The sequence below is a fragment of the Nelumbo lutea genome, chromosome 8 (assembly GCF_056320005.1).
Source record: "Nelumbo lutea isolate HS-2025 chromosome 8, American lotus-T2T, whole genome shotgun sequence".
NCBI lineage: Eukaryota > Viridiplantae > Streptophyta > Magnoliopsida > Proteales > Nelumbonaceae > Nelumbo > Nelumbo lutea.
In genome coordinates this window covers 51,175,811-51,199,191 of record NC_142691.1, presented here as the reverse complement: position 1 = coordinate 51,199,191, position 23,381 = coordinate 51,175,811, and the positions used below count along the sequence as shown (strand labels likewise).

Sequence of the window (23,381 nt, the reverse complement as noted above, 5' to 3'; positions counted from 1 at the left end):
TCCACCTTCTTGAAAAATTTAAACAATAGTAAAGATAAAAGTCTTTTTGCAGTTCCATTTGCCATAACTGTAACTCTAAGAAAGGTGGTCCTAACTCGCAAGTCCTAACCCATTTTCAAAAGGTTTCAGCATTTAGAAGAAAGTTGGGAGGTTTAAGTACTTCTAAGCTTCTTTCTACTAAAAGAAAAGAAGTACTTCACACAAAACCTAGCAGGATCTCTTAAAAGCAGAATCTCTGCACAGACTGAAAAACACCGGCATCCAGCCGCAGATCGGGAGCATCCATCAATTTAATACAAGTAAAATGATATTCGCAACGTGCGACCGGGTGCCATGTGTAGAGTTTTCTTTTGGTTTAGGAGATCCGACTCCAGAAATGATGCTTGACAATACCCGTGTGTTGTACGGGGCCGATCAGTACAGTACTACATTAAAAAACATAAAAACAAAAAACCAAAAGGTCGCAGCTTGTCCGCCCAGTTGAGCGTTGAGACGGGTTTTCTTCTCTTCCTCCTTCCTCGGCATAAGTTTTTGTATCGACCGTGTGATCAGCTCCTCAGGAAGAGGATTTCTGCTCGACATGCTCTACAACATCTCCCCCGCACCAGATATCGACAGCATCACACTGCAAATCAATTCTCTGGATACCGATGGCAACTACTAGGTTCATCTTCTCTCCCCTACAAACCCTATATCTTTTCATTTCCCCCATTCCCCCTCTTTCCCCCTTTTTGGTTGATTTCATACCTTGCATTAATCGTTTCTCTCTCTCTCCCCTTCCCTCAGTTTCTCTCTGCCTTTTGTTAGTTTTTCTTAGATAATAACATCGTCGACTCTTTCATTCCAAGGAGAGCTGAGGGAGACAACACTTATGCACTAGCAAACCGACGGCTGCTTTCAGGTATCGACGCTTCGTCTCCCCTCTCCACGACCCAAAAGATGTATTTCATGATTCTCTCCTCCTGTACAGAGGATTCTAATTGTTTCTTTCATGCAAGACTTCAAATTATTGAGCTGCCGCTTATTTTTTTCCTCTTAATGTATTTGCCAATTTAATTAAAATAAGAGAAGGACGTCTTTAACGTCGTCAAATTCCTCGGAGATGTGCGACTCTCACATGGTTTAGCGCTGACGTGGGTCCTGTGATTGGGAGTGCAGTGTGTTGTTCTGCGCTAGCGTCTGTGCTTGGCTGGTATAAACGGGCCACCGAAAGCAAAAGGAGAGGGAAGAGGCGGTGGCATGGATTGGAGTCTTCTCTCGTGGCTCTTGTCTTTCTTCATCCTCATAGCTCTGATCGGCATTATCATCTTTCAGGTCACTCAAAACCCTATAGCATAGATTCAATTCAATATATCTTTGGAATGGCCTATATGTTTAATGTTTTGGTTAAATTTTATCTTCTTTCGAAGAGAATTTTAGATTTTTTTTTTTTGTTACAATGCATTCATGGATTCTCGTACATTCATAAAATAAGGTTTTGTTTCATTTTTGGCATTCGTTATCGTTAGTTATTGTTTAACATGAAACGATGAAAACTTTACATAAGCATCCCACCTCTCTAGGGGACTTAGACAAGGGAACCCACTTTTGCACATTCTTTTTGCTCTGGTAGCAGATGTGCTGAACAGGTTAATTTCTACAGCCGATAGAGTACAGTTATTTAAGGGGTGGAGGGTGGGTAGGGAAGGAGTGGTAGTCACATGCCTCCAATTTGCTAATGGTGATTACCGACGGGTGAGGAATTTGAGATTGGTGGTGACTGGTGAGGCTTTTTGAGAGGATGTCCAACCCTAGGATAAATTTTGCCAAGAGTTGTCTGGTGAGAAACTGAGAATTAATGTGGGGGAAGGTGAATTAAGAGCCTTTGCTGGAATTCTAGGTTGTTCTATTAGTCTATGCCCTACAAACTACCTAGGGCTTTCACTAGGGGCTAATCCAAAAGCAAGTGAATTTTGGAATCCTATCCTAGAGTCCTAGAGTAGGTGAATAAGAAATTGATTTCTTGGAAAAGAAACTACATCTCATTGGTGGGGTAGGGTAAACTTAACTTTTTGTTTTGAAGAGGATAAGGTAAGTTTTATTATAAAGGAAAAAGAAAAAAGGAAAAAAAGTCTACAAGGTGTATATGAAGGGGCCTACACTCCAGACAAGGGAGCTATCTCAACCAAAACAAACCACGAACAAAGCGACCAAACCCAACAAGCACAAAATACCTATAACACACCAAGACCAAACACTACATTTAGAACCAAACAAAGCCTAGCCAAGGCCATGAAAGCTAATGAAGGAGTTTTTATGGGAGATGGAAGAAGGATCACTTAAGTTGTGTTTGGTTTGAAAGAAAAGGTAGGGGGAACCTTCTCAAAGGCAGCCTTAGTGAATTGGGAGGTAGTTTGTAAAAGTGCTAGGGTGGGTTGGGGATTGGTGAGCTAATCAAGAATCTTTCTTTGTGGGAAGGTGGTTATGAAGGTTTCTTGCAGATAAAGAAAGACTTTGGTGCAAGGTTATAATGAGCATTCATGGATTGATAGCCAGTGTACGGGATGCATGTGTATCACGACTAGACCTGTTCATGGGCCCGGCCGGGCCGGGCTCGGGCCGGGTTTTTACTCTTCATTAATGGAAATACGTTAGGCTCGAGCCCGAGCCTAGCCCGTCCAATGGGCCTATAACTTGGGCCCGAGCCCGACCCTGATAAAAAGCCTGAAGTCCGACCTAATAAAAAAAATTAGAATTTTTCCCTGTTCTGGCCATCTATTATTGTCCATGGTGCTATCAAGCGTTTCACTTACATTCTCATTTTGGTTTTCATTGTTCTCGTGGAGGTTTGGGGCCACCAGCTCTTCAGTGAAGGAGCTCTTTAGTTCTATTCCCGTAAACTTCCTCAAGGCTTCCATTAATGCAGCATCTTGAGCTTCAATCCAAGCTCGCTCCTTAGCCCAGAACTTCTGTTCTCTATCCAACCGGGCTGCCTCCTGCCTCCTCCATTCTTCCTTTCTGGACATCCTCTCTTGTTCCTTGTGTTCTAAGGTCTTCAGCATTTTCTCCAGCCAGGCCTCTTGCGTCTCCATTAACTTCCTCATCTGCGAGTCCACGAACTCTCTAATCTTCAACTTCCAACTCTATTGACCCTTCTTAAATCCTTGGCAGTCTTTCGACATCATCATCATCATCTTCTTCTTCTCCTTCCACTTGTTTCCCGTGTAGGCAATGGCGTTGAGATCATTGCCGTTGTCTTCCGATGACGAAGAATCCAATTCAGAGGAATTCGACCGGTTGAGGCTCTCACCGAACTTTTGAGCTTGCAAAGCTTCTTGGGTACTGTTATTTGTGGTTCGAAATCGAGGATTGGTTTCAGCAACTCAGGTTTTGACAGTGATCACTAATCAGTTTGCGTCTGAGAGAGAGAGAGAGAGAGAGAGAGAGAGAGAGAGAGAGAGAGAGAGAGAGAGAGAGAGAGAGAGAGAGAGAGCTCACCGTTGCTGCCGGAGTTGTTGCGCCGGTGAACGTTCGCCGCCTCACTGTGGAGTGTGGAGGATGTGGAGATTGGAGAAGAAGGGTTCTGCTGGAAAAAGAAGGGAAAGAGGCAAAGAGGTAAAAAAGAGGGGGGTATTTGACTAGGGTTTTTAGGTCGGGCCGGGCTATTTTGGAAAATCTTGAGCCCGGCTCAAATTTATTGCGGGCCAGGCTTTTTGGCCCGAGGTTAAGCTTGCGGGCCCATATAACTGTTCAAGCCCGTCTAGGGGCCGGGCTGGGCCGGCCTGTTGGGCCACCCGGCCCATGAACAAGTTTAATCACGATGGGCTACCTTGATTTCTCATTGGAATTCTATACATATCCTTTCTATCGGCTCATCTTTCAGACATTAGAGAACATTCCCACTTTTCCCATGCCTCCTTATGATGTTGCAATAATGTCTTCGTGCAATAATGATGTTGCAATAATAGCTTGGGATCTTTAATTCAGGCCCAAATTGCCCAATTGCTTCCACCATAGCTTTTCAAGCGAATGGTATTTAAGGGCATACCCACTTGATATAACCACCTAGCAATACGTATACAAACTTGTTCCCTCACTTTTTTATTATATGTTTCACTGATGGTGGTTTGTTTCATTCTTTTGTGTTCCCTTCCCATCGCTACAACTTGTTCCGAAGTAGGTGTTATCAAAAACATATCTATAGGCCATTTTTGTCTTTTGATGAATGGCTTGGAACTTGATCTAGGAGATGTAAAAGGCCTAGGACATGATGAATTAGAACTACACCAACTCCATGAACTTGTACGCCATCATCTTCTTCAATTTCAATCATATTCTCCTGATCATCAAAATCAAAGATTCCATCCCTTTCTTCCATCACCATGCTCTCTTTTACGTCATTTTCTTTTGCATATATGCCAAAATTTTTTACCTAACTTCGTTAGGGCATTGGAGCCGTTGTTTTCAATATCAAAACAAAAAAGAAACAAGGGGTGGAGCCCCTGTTTTACTGTCAAAATCAAAACAAAAAAGAATGTAAAGAACAAAAGGAAGAAGAAGAAGACGAAGAAGGGGGCAGAGCCCTTGTTTTCAATATCAAAACAAAAAAGAAACAAGGGGCGGAGCCCCTGTTTTACTATCAAAACAAAAAAGAAAGGAAGAAGAAGAAAGGGGCGGAACCCCTGTTTTCAATGTCAAAACCAAAAAGAAACAAGGGGTGGAGCCCTTGTTTTACTGTCAAAACAAAAAAGAATGGAAGAAGAACTTGATGATCGACTGAGATTGAGAGTGTTCGACTTTTCGACTGAGAGTGCACTGCCCTAGGCTGAGATGTCCTGAATTGGATGAACCTAATGATCAAAGAAGAACCTGGAGAGTGGAGGCTGAACTTGCTGTTGGGGTTTGAGTTCGAATAGGACTGTGAGAGTATGAGACTCTGAGGGTTGAGACATTTGGGTTCCTTGTTGAAAGCCTTCCATGGCAAGTCTGAGAGTCTCGATACGACTTGATTTTCTCACTTTCAAAATTCGACATATCATGTACAAAATTCCAAAACATAAAAGGAAACAAACAATTTCTATACAATTATGCTGGTATATAAACATGAATTTAAAAATAAATTGAAAAACAACAAATAGCTTAAATAGGCGCTCAATTGGGTCGCCTGGCACTTGTCCTGAGGCGCACACCTTTGTAAAGTCTGGACGCCTTGACCCATGCAAGGCGCCTAGTTTGGAATGTGCCTCGCCTTGCACCTCAGGTGCGCCTTTTAAATCACTATGCTCACTTTCCCTTCTCTTTTGGTCAAGGCATTCACCCCAAGAGTCACACCACAACTCATTGGCACAGTACTAGGAGACTAGGCCACTAGGGTGTATAATTGGTGACCCTAATTGTAGTGATTTAACTGGTCCTAACTTTTGTTTTTTGAAAAATGTTAACCAAAATTCATTAATAAAAAAGGGGTACACGAGAAGATGTGCAAAGCAGGGGAAGAACCCCTACAAACTACAATGGAGGAAGCTTGTCGCTATATAGTTGCTCTAAGAATACACCGCATTTAGCTAAGCCATCTTCTGTATGATTGTGTTCCCTAGGAATCCAAACTAACTTTACATTTAGGCTGTCCAAGGAGTCCCTGACCTCTTCTAAATGGTGACTTAATCTCCAAGTCCCCCGTCTTTGTCTCTTAACCATTTTATAGTATTTGCTGAATCACTTATAATTGTTATATTTTGAATTCCCAAGCTTTTTATTATTCTGATTCCTGTGAGGGCAGCCATTACTTCAGCCTTGTGGAATCTGCCATGCCTATTGGACTGCTGAAAGTCCAACAGGTGTTGCCCCTTTCATCCCTTAATTTTCCCTCCAATACCAGCTAATCCGGGATTACCTAAAGCACTTCCATCAAGATTTAATATCACCTCACCTTCACTGATGGGTTCAGGAAACCCCAATGGTGATTGATGGTGGTGAGGGAGAAATAAGAAAGGGTAAGCATCTCTATTGAGGTCGTTGAAAAGATCAGAATTCACCGTCCAGAGGTTGTACAGGTAAGAGGTGTCTGAAATGAACTGGTCCTAAACTCCTTCCAAAAGACTTCGGTTTCCCTTGGAATCCCTAAGAGCAAAGTGGAGGGCGACTCTTGGTTGGTCCTTGGAGACTTTGAGTTAGAAAAAACCTTGGCACATAACCTAGTAACCGAAAAAATCCTTGCTACAATCCATGCCCCACTTAGGTAGTATTCGGTAAATCTGAAGTCTGAAGTCCGAAAAGCAAATAAACCTCTGAAAAAGCTCTGAAAGGATCCAGTGAAAAATTTTCTTTTCTGCTTTTGCAGACATCTGAATATAGTGGGGTTATTCGGTAATCTGAATGTTGTGATGTTGGTCCCAACTATCTGGGGTCTTGGGACTGGCTATTTACTTGGACCTAATATTTGGTACTTTCTTTGTTTTGTTTTTTTTGTTTTTGTTTTTTTTTTTTTTTTTTTTTTCATGAAGTGGCTGTTTTTGGACTTGAACTATGTTCTCAATGTTTGCCCAAGATTTTACCATTATACCAAGCAATGGCCCCTAAAGTCAAGGTATGATATTCTTTTTTTTTCCCGAAAACTGCCATACAATCATTGTAGGATATCATTGGTGTTTCAAATGTTTGTCCAAACAATGTTGTTGCAAAGCTATTTAATTTGAACCATATGGTTCGTGGTACTGTTATTATCTTGTTAAGTAATATGCATATTTAGCACATGAATTTGTTCTAATTTATTCAGTTTTACATTTTACATAAAAAATGTGCGTTCTGACACCTGAAAATATTTATTGCAGCTTATGTGCTTGGCTGACCTAGAATTTGATTATATCAATCCTTATGATTCAGCAAGAAGGATAAATAGTGTGGTCTTGCCAGAATTTGGCACATTAGGAGCCCTCTGTTTCCTCTTTCTCATTTCAGGGCATTGGTTTATGCTTATCTTGTGTCTTCCATATCTGTACTACAATGCAAGAATGTAAGCCCTCCCCCTTCTTTATTTACCACACTACTACTATGCATTGATTTAGGCGTTGAAATCAAGACATGAACTTGAACTTAGACAAGCAAGTTTTAGTTCAAATTTCAGTAGTCCCATCAATTTATCCTAGGCTGAAACTTGACCCATGTGGATTATCATAAGCATCCATTCCTGTCACTTATTTTAATTGTAAGAAGAACAATGACGAACAGATGAGGCATAGTGAACAAATTCCATGGTTATGCTTTACATTCATCTTATTTGATCAATTATTCCACTATATTTTATTCCTTTGGTTGCATGGAGCAATAAATTCTAGCTATAGTGACTTCACTTTGTCTGGGTGGGGCAGGAAGACTGCATACAGAGTTATAAATAAGCTCTCAACCACTAATGATGAAACTATGATTTGAGTTCAAGAATCAGCAGAAGCTAAATAGAGGTTGAAGGATAAGAAATACACACTGAAGATAGGTAGTCCTTGATTGAAGAACTACATGTGCACCAGAAATGAGTATATTTAATGGTGATGTACTAAGGTGAAATTTGTTGAGTAAAACCACGTAAGATAGCAGTTTGTAGTAGGAATTGTATATTATATTAATCATTGTCTTAACACAGTATTTGGCATTATTTACTGACCAATATCTGGGATATCTATCTCTAAAGACTTCTGCACTTGACTTTCAAATTCAGAGCCCAAATAGTATGGAGAATTAAGAAAATGGTAGATTTCACATCTGAGCCTTCTAAACAAATAAAGGCACCAAAAATAGGGTGGGCATACTCTGTCAACTTTTCACATCTGGTTACCATTTATTCTTCTTCTTCTGCTGCTGCTACTGCCATTGTTGCAATCGTAATCTCTCCCGAGCTTAATGAACCTCTTCTTTATCTCAGCCTCTCCTACTACCTCCTAACTTGAATTAGTAACATTTTTCTTTTTCTTTTTCTTTTTTGAAACAGTATTATATTGAATTTAGCAAGATAATAAAAAATATATACAAAGAGGGATCCCTGTACATTGGGGATATATACCTGAAATAATTTCTTCTAAACAACTGTATAAAAGTGTATCTTTAAGAGTTTACAAAAAGATTTTCAAACTAGAAAACCTCTATGACTTCAGCAGGATGTCCTTCGTCCGCCCCTGTCCCTACTGCAGCCACCACCTCTACCTGTGAAACTGTTGCTGCCCCTTGGAGGTTGCATATTTCCCTGCTATAGGAGAAGAAAACCCTAAAACAATAACAATAATAAAATTGTTATTGTTATGGTAGGATGCTTATTGGTTTTGAAAGAAGGGTAGGATCCATCTAATGGACGCCATAAAGGTTGCGGAATGGGTGGGCGAATTTCAAAAATTTCCTACCTTCTCTCAACTGGGAATCATATTCCCTGAATTTAGAATACAATATTCAAGGATCCTACTTGAACCATAATCAAACCAGATCTGTACCAAAATATAAATGGGAGGAATATACCTGATCCGGAGAAGCAGTATCTCCCAAAGTTGGTGTTCACGCCCAAAGAATGCTCCAAGATCCGTTCCTGCTGAAGATGACACAGCTGTGAATGGAACAGAACCAGCAGGGTGCGTCCTACACACTGGATCCTTCACAAGAATCCTCTGGAAGTACTAAACACTGAATCCTTTTCAGTCTTTCTTGCAAGACTGATGTCAAGAACAGATTTCTTGACTTTCTTTTCTGCAAAGATCTAATCTTGCAATGGCAGATGGCGGCGGCAGGAGATCTCCAAAACAAAAGGCTGAACTGTTTTCTGTTTTTCTGGAGAGTATGAATCAGATCAGATCTGAATTCGCAGGAGGTATCCTATACCTCTTCAAGGTGGTTCGAAATTTCCTCCTTTCTTCTTGATTAAGAAACCTCCTTTTTAGGAGTTATCCCAATCCAAATCAGTATTTGGATAGGGGATAATTTTAATCCTTTTGCAGATAGAGTTAGCTTACTCCTGATCTTATCAGGAGGTTACCAGATTCAAATCTAATTTGAATTTGGTCTCTAAGAGTGGATAAGGCTAAAGGCCCAATCCTTTTACTAACTTTAATCTCAATTTCTCCCCATGGATGGGTGATCATATCAGCCCACCTCGAAATGGGCTTTTGGCCCATTAAGTGTTCAGTGTCTAATTACTTTCCAATCTGCTGCCCAGTTGGGCTTCTTTGTATGGCGCGGGACCCAAGCATTGATCTACACACCAGCCACATGGGTTCGGCCCAGCCTTTAATACAAGGCCCAGCCGAATTCACTGAAAAACTCAATGAACTCCTTGAGTCCATCATATGGACCCTATGGGCCCAACACTTAAATTAAGTGGTCCCTAGGCCAAGCCATCTTATAAAAACCTAGGGACTGTGGGCAGGTGCAAGATTAGCCCATCAGGTATTATCCTCAATGGTCTTACACTTAACCTCTCAGCCCTTAATGATCAAGCACTGCCCGACAAGAGAGGACCTCTCCCTCGGCTGCAAGGAATAGTGCCGCACTCTCCTCTCACATGGATCCCGGGAATTAAAACCATTTGCAAACAATTCGAAACCGTACATATATATATATATAAATATATTAATTTTGCAAAACAAAATTCCAACGATTGAAATCAACTGCCGGCAGTTTGGTTTCCATCAGAGAGAGTGCATTCCCGATCATTACCCTTTGTCCGACAAAGTGGCTGATTCTGTCACTATGATCACACACTCAGATGAATTCTCAAACTGCCCCAACATACCCAGGTTTTGATCCCCGCTAAGGATCTCACTGAATGGCATATCAAAGGCAGCCTGATCCAACACCTAGTGAAATGTCATAATCGAGTCTAGGGGTCAGGTGTAACTTTCCAGTTTTGCCCATCTATCTCCAAGGTTCAGGGCAATACTGGAAATCTGGTCCGGTTCAAGGATTCAAGTAATCCCATACTGCATGTGCTTCGGGTCTTACCCTGATGGCTGAGACAGGCCATCCCAACACTTGGTGGCACACCAGTATCAGCCTTGGCAGGATAAATCTCCCCAGACTTATCCAACGGCTGTGAACATTTAAAACTAACATGAGTCTCTATAAAAGTCCAGTTTTAGGGTTTTACACAGAATTAAACCAAACAACATGAATCAAACATGCACTTTATTTATTTCCACTAAATAACAAAAGTACATCAAATCAGATTGAAGCTAAGGGCATACAAAACTGTCTAACAGGTTTGACACGAGACAATATGCATAAAAATAAATTTCTGGGTTACCTTTGAAAAAAGAACAAAATATGTGTCACAATATGATGCAGGTTTCTATTCTTGAGCAGTTTTATGGGAAGTTTTGCTTTCTTCTTATGATTATTTTGTTGCTTTTACTATCTACTATTTTGCTAGAGTTCATCTTCCCTTTTCCATCCTCTTGTTTGGTTTATCAGTCATCTATTGGTAACATAAACTTCAATATAATTTCTTTTCTTCTATGATCTCTTTTACTCAAGACATTTAGTAGGGAATAGTTATAGGAAGTTCATAAACATTCTCCTTGATTTTACTCACTCTTTCTGCAAATATGATTTCTTTTCTCCTATGATCTCTTTTACTTTACATTTAGTAGGGAATAGTTGTAGAATGTTCATTAACAGTCTCCTTGATTTTTGTCACTCTTTCTGCAAGAAAGGTAATCTCCACTGGGATTAGTTAAATTTATTTCACGTTTCCTCTATGTAGGTTTTCAAGACTGCTATTCAGTCTTGATCACTAAGAGATTTCAGGTTCGATGAGAAGAGAAAGTGAAGAAGATGTAGAAGAAAGAGTGATGGAGGAGCAATAGAACACAGATTTTGAGGAGAACAAAATGTCAATATTCTGTTGCCTCCACTTTAAGTTAATATATAGGTTATGCTAGTTACATGAAAGGACATATCTGCTCTTGGTGTCTACATCATAACTGCTAACAAATAACAACCATTATAAAACTGAAACTAGAAATAACAGAACAGCAAAATAACCATAGCTGTGACTACATACATTCTACCCTACGGACAGAGTGGGACCACAGCTGTGGGGCCCACATCAATGTTCTCTACACTCCCCCTCAAGTTGGGAGTATATGTTCATCATTCCCAACTTGGATAGATCCGCCTCTAGCTTCTTTCTTGATACGGCTTTACTAAGAATGTCGGCTAGTTGCATACTGGATGTGATGTAAGGGAGGCATACTTCTTGAGATGAGACCCTCACTCGCACAAAATGGCGGTCAACTTCAATGTGTTTGGTTCTGTCATGCTGTACTGGATTATGTGCTATATTAATGGTGGCTTGATTATCACAGTACAACATCAGGGGCTTCTCATACTCAATACCCAACTCCTCAAGTAGAGATCTTAGCCATAGGATTTCAGCCACTCCATTGGCCATGGACCTGTATTCTGCTTCAGCACTTGACCGGGAGACCACACTTTGTTTCTTACTTCTCTAGGAGAGAAGGTTTCTTCCACAAGGGCACAATATCCCGAGGTAGACCTTCTGTCATCAACACTCCCAGTCCAATCTGCATCAGTATAAACCTCCACCTTCATGTGATTGTTGTTCTTGAAAAGTAAACCCCTACCTGGGCATCTCTTCAGGTAGGCTAAGATTCTTTTTGTCGCAAGAAGATGTGTGGTTCTAGGAGAATGCATGTACTGACTGACAACACTAAGAACATAAGTAATATCTGGCCGAGTGAGGCAGAGATATAGGAGCTTTCCTACCAGTTCTGGAACATAACTTTGTCTTCAAGAAGCTCCCTACTTTCGGCACTAATCTTGTGATTCTGTTCAATTGGTGTATCTGCAGGGTTGACACCTAACTTTCCAGTTTCTACCAATAGGTCTAGGACACATTTCCTCTGAGATTTAAAGATCCCCTGTTTGGATCTATCAACCTCAATACCCAAAAAATACCGGAGTACACCAAGGTCCTTCACCTCAAATTCTTCGTGAAGAAGCTGTTTAAGAGACTCAATCTCATGGATATTGATGGAGTGCGATCCGGTCGGTCTTAGCTATCCGCGGCCTTGCTTCCGAACGGGGTAGCAGGGAACCTGAAACGGAGATGGGGAAGCTCCGGGGGGAACCCGGTGTAGAGGCTCCGAAGCTCAAGTTAGAACCCTTCAAAAGCAAGGTAATACCAGATAGCACAAAGTTTGCATACCTCCGTTGTCGGGGGGCAGGGGGCTCTTATAATCACTTCGTGCACTCGTCCCGGGGCCCTTGTCAGGTCAGGTATGATTACCCTTGTGCTTGTCAATTAGGCCGTCGTCCTTTCTGCTGAGACAGAACCGTCACTGCCTAACCGTCTATCTAACTGGAGATGGCGGTGTCAGTGGTGGTGGCAGGTGGCCGTTTAGGGTGTTGCCGCCAAACGTTAGATCCCAAGTCAGTCAGGAGCGGCGCCCTCGGGCATGAACTTCCTTAGTGTCAGGCGTGGTACGACTTGTTTGGTTTTGGTGCCAAGTGATGCGAAGTGCTGAGCGAGGCGGTCTTGAGCTCGGAGGTATCTATAGGGCAGGTCAGTTCGGCGAAGTGTATCCCGAGCTGTTACAAGATCAGTTTGGCGAAGTGTATCCCGAGCTGTTACAAGGTGGGTCAGTTCGGCGAAGTATATCCCGAGCTGTTACAAGATCAGTTCGGCGAAGTGTATCCCGAGCTGTTACAAGGTGGGTCAGTTTGGCGAAGTGTATCCCGAGCTGTTACAAAGGGTGAGTTCGGGCCCCCGGTAGGGAGTTTAGTTCGCTCGTGTCCCCTTGTTCCCGCCTAGGCTTGGCCCCTTTTGCCAAGCTGTTGTTTCTGCCACGTGTCACGTAATAGAGAGGTCGGGCCAAATCTTCCTTCATCAATTGCCCCCCACTCCTTGTGCCAGGGGTCTTTCCATGGTGCGGGGAGTTTCGCGAGGTAGCAGGTGGATTTGTCCCGTCCTTCGAACCTTCATTGCGCGAGTTGCTTTTGCTAGGGTTCTTTCGGTTTCCGAGAAGGCTGGAAACGTGCTTACTCAAGAATGCTGGTGGTTGTGATCACGTTTTAAATTTCAAACCAATTCGTGCCGCTAGGACGTGACAGCGGGTCATTTCAAAAGGGTGCGCCACTGTTGTACGTGTGCGGGCGATTGTCAGGGAGACGTGTGGCGCGTCAGTTTCGGAAAGACGCGTGTCGAAGCGACGTCGGTTTCAAAAAGACGTGCGCTGACGTTTCGCTTTTTTCGGAAAGACGTGCGCCAATCACGTCTCAACCTTAAGGGTTGTGCGGTCAGTAAGAACGTGGGCCGTCGGATCGTCTTCGGTCTGCACGGTCGATTCTTGGTTACTGTAGCTATAAATAGTGGGGGACCCCGGTCGGTTTGTCACTTCTGCGGTTTGTCTACTGAGTTCGTGTCCAACATTTCAGCTCGCGTCCAAGTCTTTTCCAGCTCGCGTCAAGGCTGGTTATACAGTCTTCACGGTTCTTTGTCTTGTTCTTCAAACTTTTCGGTGAGTACTTTCCTGAATCCATCTTTTCCCCAATGTCTAGCTTTGATAGCTCAGACGATTCTTCGAGTAGGGCCGACGTAGGTTCCACCAACCGAGCCGTGTCCCCCGACTGCCTCAGTGATCCTGAGGTGGAGCTTGAGGACTATGAACTAGTAGGCCGAGTCGCTTCGGGCAGTTTGGCGTCTACCTCCCGCCGAGGTCGGATGCTAGACAGGTTTGGTCCTTCGACCATGACGCCTGAGGGGCTTCAATCCATACTTCTGTCTTACAATCTTCCTGGGGGGTACACATTTTATTCCTTCGGGTAGCTTTCCTTGGGAACACGGTCCTGACGAGATCGTGATTTTTCGAGAGCAGCTCGCTGCGGGGTTGCAACTTCCTTTCCATCCCCTTCTCGTCGAAGTCATAAACCACTTCGGTGTCACCATTGGCCAGCTTCACCCGAACTCTATTCGGAACCTGGTGGGGACAGTTTCCCTTTTTTGCGAGCAGAACTTCCCCTTGGACTTAGAGATATTCTCCTCTATCTTGATGCTCAAGAGACAGGCGGGTTCTCTTCCTGGGGGGAGACGGGCGTATTACCTTTCTCCTCGTCAGGGTTTTAAGCTTCTGCACGATCTTCCTAATAAGGTCCCGGCGTGGAAGCAGGACTACTTCGGCGTGCGAAGTGCACAAGGATGGCCCTTTCAGACCGGGTGGGGTGAGGCCGCTCCCGATTTAGGCGTGACTCTCGATAAAGAGACGGTGAAGGGCCTCCGGCAATGGGCACGACAAGGCTTAAAGTGCCACCACTACTTAACGGAGGCCAAGCTTATTGCAGCCGGCCTGAGTTCGGGTAGGTTTCTAGCTATGCGGTTTTCTTGCTTGCTCTGTTCTCTTCGTTTTTTTCTGATGTCGAACTCGTTTCTACAGGAGTCATGGACGCGGAGAGAATTCGTGGGGGGCGTTTGTTCCAAGGTATGAAGAGGAGGAAGCGGGTCGCCAAGCGAACTCGTACCGAGCGCCCCTGGATGAGGAGCCCCAAGTTCCAGACCATACGCCGGAGGATCTGTCCAGGGAGCCCGAAGTGAATCCACTGGTGCACGAAACTACCGGGGCGCCTTACGTTGAGACCACTCATACGGGCGCTCCTGCATACTCAAGTGCTCCTGCTCACTCCGGGTCTGCTCATACGCGGGCTGGGCCCTCAGGCTCGGGAGCTCAAGGGGAGTTTAGGAGCGTGTTGACGTCGAACTATGCTCTTCAGAAGAGTAGGGACGCTACTTTCCCTGAGGAGGTCGCGACGTGGACCGATTTTCCCTTGAATCAGGTTGCTTGCTGCGCCGTAACACATGCCATGGTGGTAAGTTAGATTCCGTCTTCCTTTTTTATTCTGTTGTTTCTGCTGTTATTTGCTCACTTGTTTCTTTTGGTAGGTGAATTCTTCAATTCATGCCTTGGCGGCCCAAGTGGAGAGGAGCTCGCGACAGGCGCGAGCTGCTGAGGCCGCCGCTCATGCTGCTGAAGAAGCTTTCCGTGCTGCAGAGGCAAATACCCGGGCTGCTGAGGCGGCTGCTTACGCTGCTGAAGAGGCTGCTCGCGTCTCGATGGCCAGACAGGCGAGGTCTCAGCGTGACGTTGAGGCCATGGGGGTAGTTGTCAAGCATATAGCGGACTTGAAGTTGGATTTGCAGCATCAAGTCGAATATCTTCAAGAGGACATCAGGGAGAGAACACATTTTTTCCCAAGGCATTGAAGACGCCAAGAAGAAGGCAGTTGAAGACTACATTGCCTCTCCGCGTTTTGACGATCTGATGGTGGATTCTTACAGGAAGGGGTTCAAGTTGAGCCGGTGGATGATCCGGAATACGTACCCCGACCTCGATGTAAGTGCCATATCCACTTCGCGTATAACTCAGGAGATGGCCAATGTTGCCGATGGCGAGCCGGACTCTGAAGGAGAGGCAGGGCCTTCGGGTGTTGTTGAAGTGCCTTCCGATGGCGAAGAAGTGGCTTCCGGGCATGTAATTTTTTTTTAGTCCTTTCTGATGTTCAATGTACTGTTTCTTGCAATGGACTATATATGTCTTTTTCCCCGTGTTCTTCCCCGAACTGATTCTTTGTCTGCCACTTTGTTCGGGTTAAATAAATTTCCGCAGTCTGTTCTGACGCGAACTGGTTTTTTGCCGAGCTGATAATATGCTCTCCTTTGCTTGTCTACGCCGAAGTTCCTCTTGGCTTGCATCGTGGCACATAGGACCTGATTTCGTCCACTTCTCTTGGTGGTTTATAGGTAGTATCGCCTTAAGTTCACGATGTTCCACGCTCGAGGTACTCGTTTGCCTTCCAAGGTTTCGAGTTCGTATGCCCCCCCGAGCGCTCTTTTTACTTTATAGGGCCCTTCCCAATTAGGTCCAAGCTTGCCCACGCCGGGTTCAGGCACCATAATCTTACGAAGGACCAGGTCGCCGACTCAGAAGCTTCGTTGCTTTACTCTGCTATTGTAGTAGCGAGCCACCTGTTGCTGGTATGCCGCTGTTCGGATGTGCGCGAGGTCCCTTACCTCGTCCAGTAGGTCGAGGTTGGTACGTAACTCGTCTCCGTTTGTCCGATCGTCGTATGTTTCTAATCGCAATGTTGGTATTTCGATTTCCGTTGGGATCATTGCTTCAGTGCCGTAGGTGAGGTTGAAGGGGGTTTCTCCCGTGGCTGTTTTTTCGGTAGTTCGGTGAGCCCATAAGACATTTGGTAGCTCTTCGGCCCACAATCCCTTAGTTCGATCCAGACGTGCTTTCAGTCCGCACAGGATGGCTCTGTTCATTACTTCCATCTGACCGTTTGCCTGCGGGTGCGCGACTGACATGAAATTTTGCCGAATCCCCATGTTCTGGCACAACTCTTGGAACTTGATATCCTCGAACTGTTTGCCGTTGTCGGAGATTAGTACTCGAGGTAACCCGAACCGACATACTATGTTTTTCCAAAAGAAGTCTTGTATGCTTCGAGCCGTAACAATTGCCAGAGGTTCGGCTTCTATCCACTTTGTAAAGTAATCTACTGCAACAACTAAGAATTTTCTTCCACCTGTTGCTGGTGGGAATGGCCCCAGGAGGTCGATGCCCTATTGTGCAAAGGGCCACGGGCTGGCGAGGTATTTGAGGTCGGAGGCAGGTTGATGGTGGATATTGGCGTGCTTCTGACACTTGTCGCATTTTCTGACGAGCTCGACAGCTTCTGCCTTCATCATTGGCCAGTAGTATCCTTGTCGAAGTGCTTTTTGGGCGAGTGCTCTGCCCCCCAAGTGTTCGCCGCACAAGCGTTCATGAGTGTCGCGGAGTACGAACTCGGCTTCGGCAGGTCGCAGGCAACGCAAGTAGGGGAGCGTGTATGACCGTCGGTATAACCGTTCGTCTATTATGACGTGTTTGGCTGCCTGGCGCTGCACCCTCTTGGCCGCATTGCGTTCTGTAGGGAGGGTTCTGTCTATCAAGAAGCTCGCGAGTGGATCGATCCAGCTCGGCTCTGCCTCCAAGACGGGAGCGACCTCCTCTGTCCCCCCGAGAATACTAGGCCGAGGTAAGTCCTCTATGTACACAGTTCTCATATTGTTGTGACTTGTACTGGCTAACCGGGACAGGGCGTCGGCCTCAGTGTTTTCTGACCTTGGGATTTGTCTGATGATGTGTGACTGGAAGTTGAGTAGGGCTTCTTTTACTTGGGCCAAATATGCGATCATGGAGAGATCGCGTGCTTCGTACTCGCCGGTAACTTGGTTCACCACGAGTTGAGAATTGCTGCAGATGACCAAGTGTTTTGCCTTTACCTTTCGCGCTAGGTCCAGCCTGGCGATCAGTGCTTTGTACTCTGCCTCGTTGTTGGATGCCGCGAACTCAAAGCGTAGTGCGTATTCTAATTTTGTGCCGCCCGGGCCGCACAAGACTATTCCAGCTCCGCTGCCTTGTCGGTTCGAGGAACCATCCACGTGAAGGATCCAGGGCTCCTCATCCCAGTTCGCGCTTTGCTTGACCAGGAGAGATGCCACACTGGCTGCTACTTCACGGGGTTCGGACTCTATGGGCTCGGGATCTCCGGGTCCGCTCGAACTGGGGGCCTCGGGCTCGACCTGTGGGGCTTTGTGGCTGAAAGTGCACTCGGCGATAAAATCTACCAAAGCTTGGGCCTTGATAGCGGTTCTCGGTTTGTACTGGAGGTCGTACTCGCTGAGTTCGATGGCCCATTTCATCAGTCGACCGGAAACCTCGGGTTTGAGTAAAACTTGTCTAAGAGGTTTGTCAGTCAGGACGATGACGGTGTGAGCCTGGAAGTATGGGCGGAGTTTCCGAGCTGTTATTACTAGGGCGTATGCTAGTTTTTCTATCTCCGGGTACCTTGCCTCTGCTCCCTGCAAAATTTTACTAATATAATAGATGGGTCGCTGGACCCGGTCTGTTTCTTTTATTAGTACCGAACTGACCACCTCGTCGCTTGCCGAGAGGTACAGTTCTAAGACCTCGCCCACCTCGGGCCGGGCTAAGGTTGGCACACTAGCGAGGTGACCTTTTAGTTCGTCGAACGCGAGCTGGCAGTCCTGGGTCCACTTGAACCCTTTGCCTTTGATTGCCTTGAAGAAGGGTAGGCAGCGGTTTGCTGATTTGGACAAGAAGCGGCTTAGAGCGGCCATGCGGCTATTTAGCCTCTGAACCTCTTTTACTTTCCGAGGTGGTCTCATATCTAGAATGGCTTTTATTTTGTTAGGGTTGGCCTCAATACCGCGCTGATTGACAATGTACCCTAGGAACTTGCCCGAGGTGACGCCGAAGACACATTTGTTGGGGTTCAACTTCATGCTAAACTGACGCAGGATTTGGAAAACAGAATCTAAGTCTTGTATTAATTCTTGTGAAAACTGAGTCTTGACGACCATGTCGTCTACATAGCACTCTATCTTCGTACCAATCAGGGGCCGAAATAGCCTGTTTACAAGTCTTAGGAAAGTCGCCCCAGCATTTTTTAGTCCGAAGGGCATGACCTTGTAGCAATATAGGCCGAACTCGGTTATGAAGCTGGTTTTTTCCTCATCGGATGGGTCCATCCTAACTTGGTTGTAGCCCGAGTAGGCGTCCAGGAAGCTTAGCAACTCGTTTCCCGAGGTCACGTCCACTAGGCGGTCAATTCTGGGGAAGGGGAAGCAATCTTTCGGGCAAGCTTGGTTCAGGTCGGTATAGTCGACGCACATGCGCCACTTGCCGCTTGCCTTTTTTACCAACACCGGGTTGGCCACCCAGCTCGGGTAATGGACTTCCCTTATGAAGTTTGCTACGAGGAGCTTCTCGACCTCCTCGTCGACCGCTCTCCAGCGTTCTGGGGCTAAGTTGCGTTTCTTCTGTCTAACGGGTCATTTCGGTTCGTAGGGGATCCTCGATGGAAGCTCCGATCTGAAGTGTGCGAGCTGGGTCCGTAGCTGAAATCGGGATTGCGACAGTTTCCTCCGTGGGCGAAGCTCGTTCCTCACCATGCTCCGCAGGCCGCTCCAATTCGAGGTCGTCGGCCGCCTTGGTTTTTCCCTTCAGGGCGGCAACATAACACTTGCGGGACTCGAGCTGGTCGCCCCGCGCTACCCCTACACCAAAGTCCGTAGGGAACTTCATGGCCAAATAGTAGGTGGAGACCGCCGCCCGTAGGATATGCGTGATCGGCCGCCCTATTATGGCATTGTATGGGGAGGGGGTCGCGACTGCCAGGAAATCATGGTTGAGTCTGACTGCACAAGGCCATGTGCCGACTTCCACAGGGACGGTTACTTTTCCGAGGGGCCTGACTTCCTCTCCGCTGAAACCCACCAGGGGAGTGTTCGCGGGCTTCAGCTCGCTCCTCTGTAACTGCAGCTGGTCAAATGCTGATTTGAAGAGGATGTCCGCTGAGCTGCCCGAATCTACGAGTACGCGCCTGACCTCGAAGTCGCTGATCCTTAGTTTAATGACAAGCGCGTCATCATGGGGGTAGTGGATCCCTCGCGCGTCGTCCTCCGTGAAGAAGATTGGTTCTTCGGTCTTTGGTCTCTTTGGGGGGTTTCGTTCTTCGAGGGCCGCTTCGCGAACTGAAGTCCGGGCTGCTGTCGAGGTAAACCCCGCTATCACCGAACCTCCCACTATTACATGGATGGTTCCCCGAACTGGCCTCTCTTCCGGAGGCTGCTTCTGCAACGGTTCGACAGGTCTGTTGCTAGACTCGGGGGCATCCTTTTCGTGCTCCCCTTGCCGACCTGCCTTATTGTTATTATTGTTGTGCTGTACAAAGTTTCTCAAGTATCCGCGACGGATGAGACCCTCTATCTCGTCCTGGAGGTTATTACACTATTCGGTGCTATGACCATGGTCTCTATGGAAACTACAATACAAATTCTTATTTCTCTCGTTCGGATTTCCCTTTAGGTGAGGTGGCCACTTAACGTACGGGGCGTCTTTGATCGTCATTAAGATCTCCGTCCGCCTCGTGTTTAACGACATGTAGTCCGTCCGAACTGCTAGGGGGGCCCGGAACGACTGGTTCGGCTTTGGCTCTCGGGTCGGGTTTTTTCTATTCATCGGGTTCGAGAGCTCGCCTTCTCTCTTTCTTTTCTCGTTCCCGCCTTCGGTTCGTTGGTTGATTTCTTCCTCTGTCCTCATGAACTTATCCGCGAGTTTGAGGAATTCGGCCACGGTTGTGGGCTGGTTGGCCACCATGTGCCATTTGAATTCTTTGTGCGTCACCCCTCTTTGGCCGCCGCGAGCTGCACTGCGGGGTCCAACCGCGGTATCTGCAAGCATGCTTCGTTGAATCGCTTGATGTAGCCCCGGATGGATTCTCCTTCTCTTTGGACTACTCCGAAGATGCTTTCCTCTGTTCTGGGGCACCGTTGGCTGGTGACGAAGTGTGTGGTGAAGAGTTGCACGAACTGGGCCCAGCACTTTATCGACCTGGGGGCCAGGTTCCTGTACCAAGTGCGGGCTACCCCCCTGAGGGTGGTGGTAAAGGCCACGCACATGCACGATTCGCTGGCCTTGGCGAGGTGCATTTGGGACTGAAAGGCATCAACGTGGTCGTTGGGGTCGAAGGACCCGTCGTACTTGTCCAGAGGTGGGAGCTTGAAGTCTCTGGGTAAGGGGACCGCCAGGAGTTCCGATGCGAGTGGGGAAGGAACCGAGAGAACCGGGGCAGCCTCTACCTCGTCTGAGCTCGTGTCTTTGCCTCTGAATTCCGACAAGGCACGGGTGGCGTTTCGGCGACTTCGCCGGCACCTTCGCCGTTGAGCGGGCCTTGTACTGGCACTGCTGGCCTCCGTGTTACCAAGCTCGATGGGCCCGGAATGCTGGTAGTCTTTCAGGGCGCTGAGGAAGGAACCGAGAGAACCAGGGCAGCCCCTACCTCGTCCGAGCTCGTGTCTTTGCCTTTGTATTCCGACAAGAATCGGGTGGCGGTTTGGCGACTTCGCCGTTGAGCGTGCCTTGTACTGGCGTTGCTGGCCTCCGTGTTACCGAGCTCGATGGGCCCGGAATGCTGGTAGTCTGCCGCCAGGGCGCTGAATCGGTTTTCGGTGAGCGGGAGCTCGGGCTTGGAGCGCCGGGGTGCCGACCTCGCGGGCAAGGTTCCCGACCCGCCTGCAGGTTGCAAGGTGGGGATGACACTTTTTCTCTCTTCGGTCTGGGGATGAGGCCTGGCTGTTAGGGTGGTTCTGGGGCTGGGAGGCCTTCACCTGTTGGGGGCGTCCATTTTGCGGGGAGGCCTTGACTGGCCTCGGAGCGGGGTGGCGAGGTGGAAGTAGTGGTTGGTTCAGTGGCAGTTGGGGGAACTGCTGTTGATAGTGATACTGGGAGATGTTGTGCAGCACTTGGTCTGTTGGAACTGTTGCATTTGGGCTTGCATTGCCCGCATGCACTGCATCAAGTCCTCCAACCGGTTTTGGCTGGCTGCCAGGGGGACGGCAGTCGGTTCAGTGAAGGTTGTCTCAATGGGGAGAGGAAAGGGGATGCTTGTGGTAGGAGGGTTTACCGGTGCCACTGCTTGTGGCGCGTTCAAGCCGGGGATCCCATCCGCCGAAAGGGGGATGGTGAACTGTCCAACGCACACCACGGGGACTTGAAGTTGTTCCCCGGTGGCGTTTGTCTCCGTGCCACGTCCGGTGTTGCTGGAGGAGGCCATGAGTGTTGGGTTTTTTTTTGAAGAAAAGGGGTTATTGAAGTTTGGAGGGAGGCTTTTTGAAGCGTTTTCCCACAGACGACGCCAATTGATGGAGCGCGATCCGGCCGGTCTTAGCTGTCCGCGGCCTTGCTTCCGAACATGGTAGCAGGGAACCTGAAACGGAGGAGATGGGGAAGCTCCGGGGGGAACCCGATGTAGAGGCTCCGAAGCTCAAGTTAGAACCCTTCAAAAGCAAGGTAATACCAGATAGCGCAAAGTTTGCATACCTCCGTTGTCGGGGGGCAGGGGGCTCTTATAATCACTTCGTGCACTCGTCCCGGGGCCCTTGTCAGGTCAGGTATGATTACCCTTGTGCTTGTCAATTCGGCCGTTCTTTCTGCTGAGATAGAACCGTCACTGCCTAACCGTCTATCTAACTGGAGATGGCGGTGTCAGTGGCGGTGGCAGGTGGCCGTTTAGGGTGCTGCCGCCAAACGTCAGATCCCAAGTCAGTCAGGCGCGGCGCCCTCGGGCACGAACTTCCTTAGTGTCAGGCGTGGTACGACTTGTTTGGTTTTGGTGCCAGGTGATGCGAAGTGTTGAGCGAGGCGGTCTTGAGCTCGGAGGTATCTATAGGGCAGGTCAGTTCGGCGAAGTGTATCCCGAGCTGTTACAAGGTGGGTCAGTTCGGCGAAGTGTATCCCGAGCTGTTACAAGATCAGTTCGGCGAAGTGTATCCCGAGCTGTTACAAGGTGGGTCAGTTCGGCGAAGTATATCCCGAGCTGTTACAAGATCAGTTCGGCGTAGTGTATCCCGAGCTGTTACAAGGTGGGTCAGTTTGGCGAAGTGTATCCCGAGCTGTTACAAAGGGTGAGTTCGGGCCCCCGGTAGGGAGTTCAGTCCGCTCGTGTCCCCTTGTTCCCGCCTAGGCTTGGCCCCTTTTGCCGAGCTGTTGTTTCTGCCACGTATCACGTAATAGAGAGGTCGGGCCAAATCTTCCTTCATCAGATATCATTCCCTGTGACCACAATATCATCAACATATACTGCCAACAGTGTCAAAGAGGACTCCGCTCTCTTGATGAATAGGGTATGATCTGACTGGGCCTGTACATATCCAAACTTCACAAGTGCTAGTCTGAATCTATCGAACCAAGCCCTAGGTGACTGTTTCAAACCATACAAAGCCTTGTTGAGCCGGCAGACCTTACCTACTTCTGCATCATAGAAGCCAGGAGGCAAACGCATGTAAACTTCTTCCTGTAGATCTCCATTCAGAAAGGCATTTTTCACGTCTATTTGGTATAAAGGCCAAGTGTGACTTGCTGCAAGGGACGAGAACTTGAATAGTAGTCATCTTGGCTACTGGTGCAAATGTCTCCAAGTAATCTATGCCATAAGTCTGTGTAAACCCTCTTGCAACTAACCGAGCTTTATACCTCTCAATAGATCCATCTGCATTATGCTTCACCGTAAATACCCATCTGCATCCAACTGGTTTCTTTCCTTTTGGCAAATCAACTACCTCCCAGGTGTTGTTCTTCAACAGAGCATCCATCTCAACTTGCATTGCATCTTTCCATTCAGGGACGGATAAGGCTTCTTGCACTATTCTTGGAATAGGGACATTGGAAATGGAGCTAAGGTAGAACCTGTAGGTAGGAGATAGATGATCATAGGATAAAAAATGGGAAATACAGTGGGCTGTGGATGTGGTACAGTGTTGTTTCTCTTTACGGATTGCAATTGGA

The 23,381-nt window shown here is 47.0% G+C and overlaps 1 protein-coding gene across 10 annotated transcripts in view; it reads left to right on the top strand.

The window, feature by feature from the left end:
- Positions 1 to 326: 326 nt before the first annotated feature.
- LOC148844140 (protein cornichon homolog 4-like) overlaps positions 327 to 23,381 on the top strand; it is a 29,770-nt gene continuing 6,715 nt past the window's right edge. For 3 of the 10 annotated variants that reach the window (XR_016103623.1, XR_016103622.1, XM_088959124.1), the window contains exons 1-4: positions 327 to 664; positions 787 to 901; positions 1,159 to 1,314; positions 6,810 to 6,991. Coding sequence is in view for 5 of the 10 variants with exons in the window: in XM_088959124.1 (XP_088815250.1) it covers positions 1,240 to 1,314; positions 6,810 to 6,991 (257 nt within the window). In the remaining 5 variants the exon portion in view is untranslated. Of the gene's footprint in view, positions 665 to 786; positions 902 to 1,066; positions 1,315 to 6,809; positions 6,992 to 23,381 lie in introns of all 10 variants that reach the window. The other 7 variants (XR_016103625.1, XM_088959126.1, XM_088959127.1 and 4 more) reach the window with 6 other exon arrangements.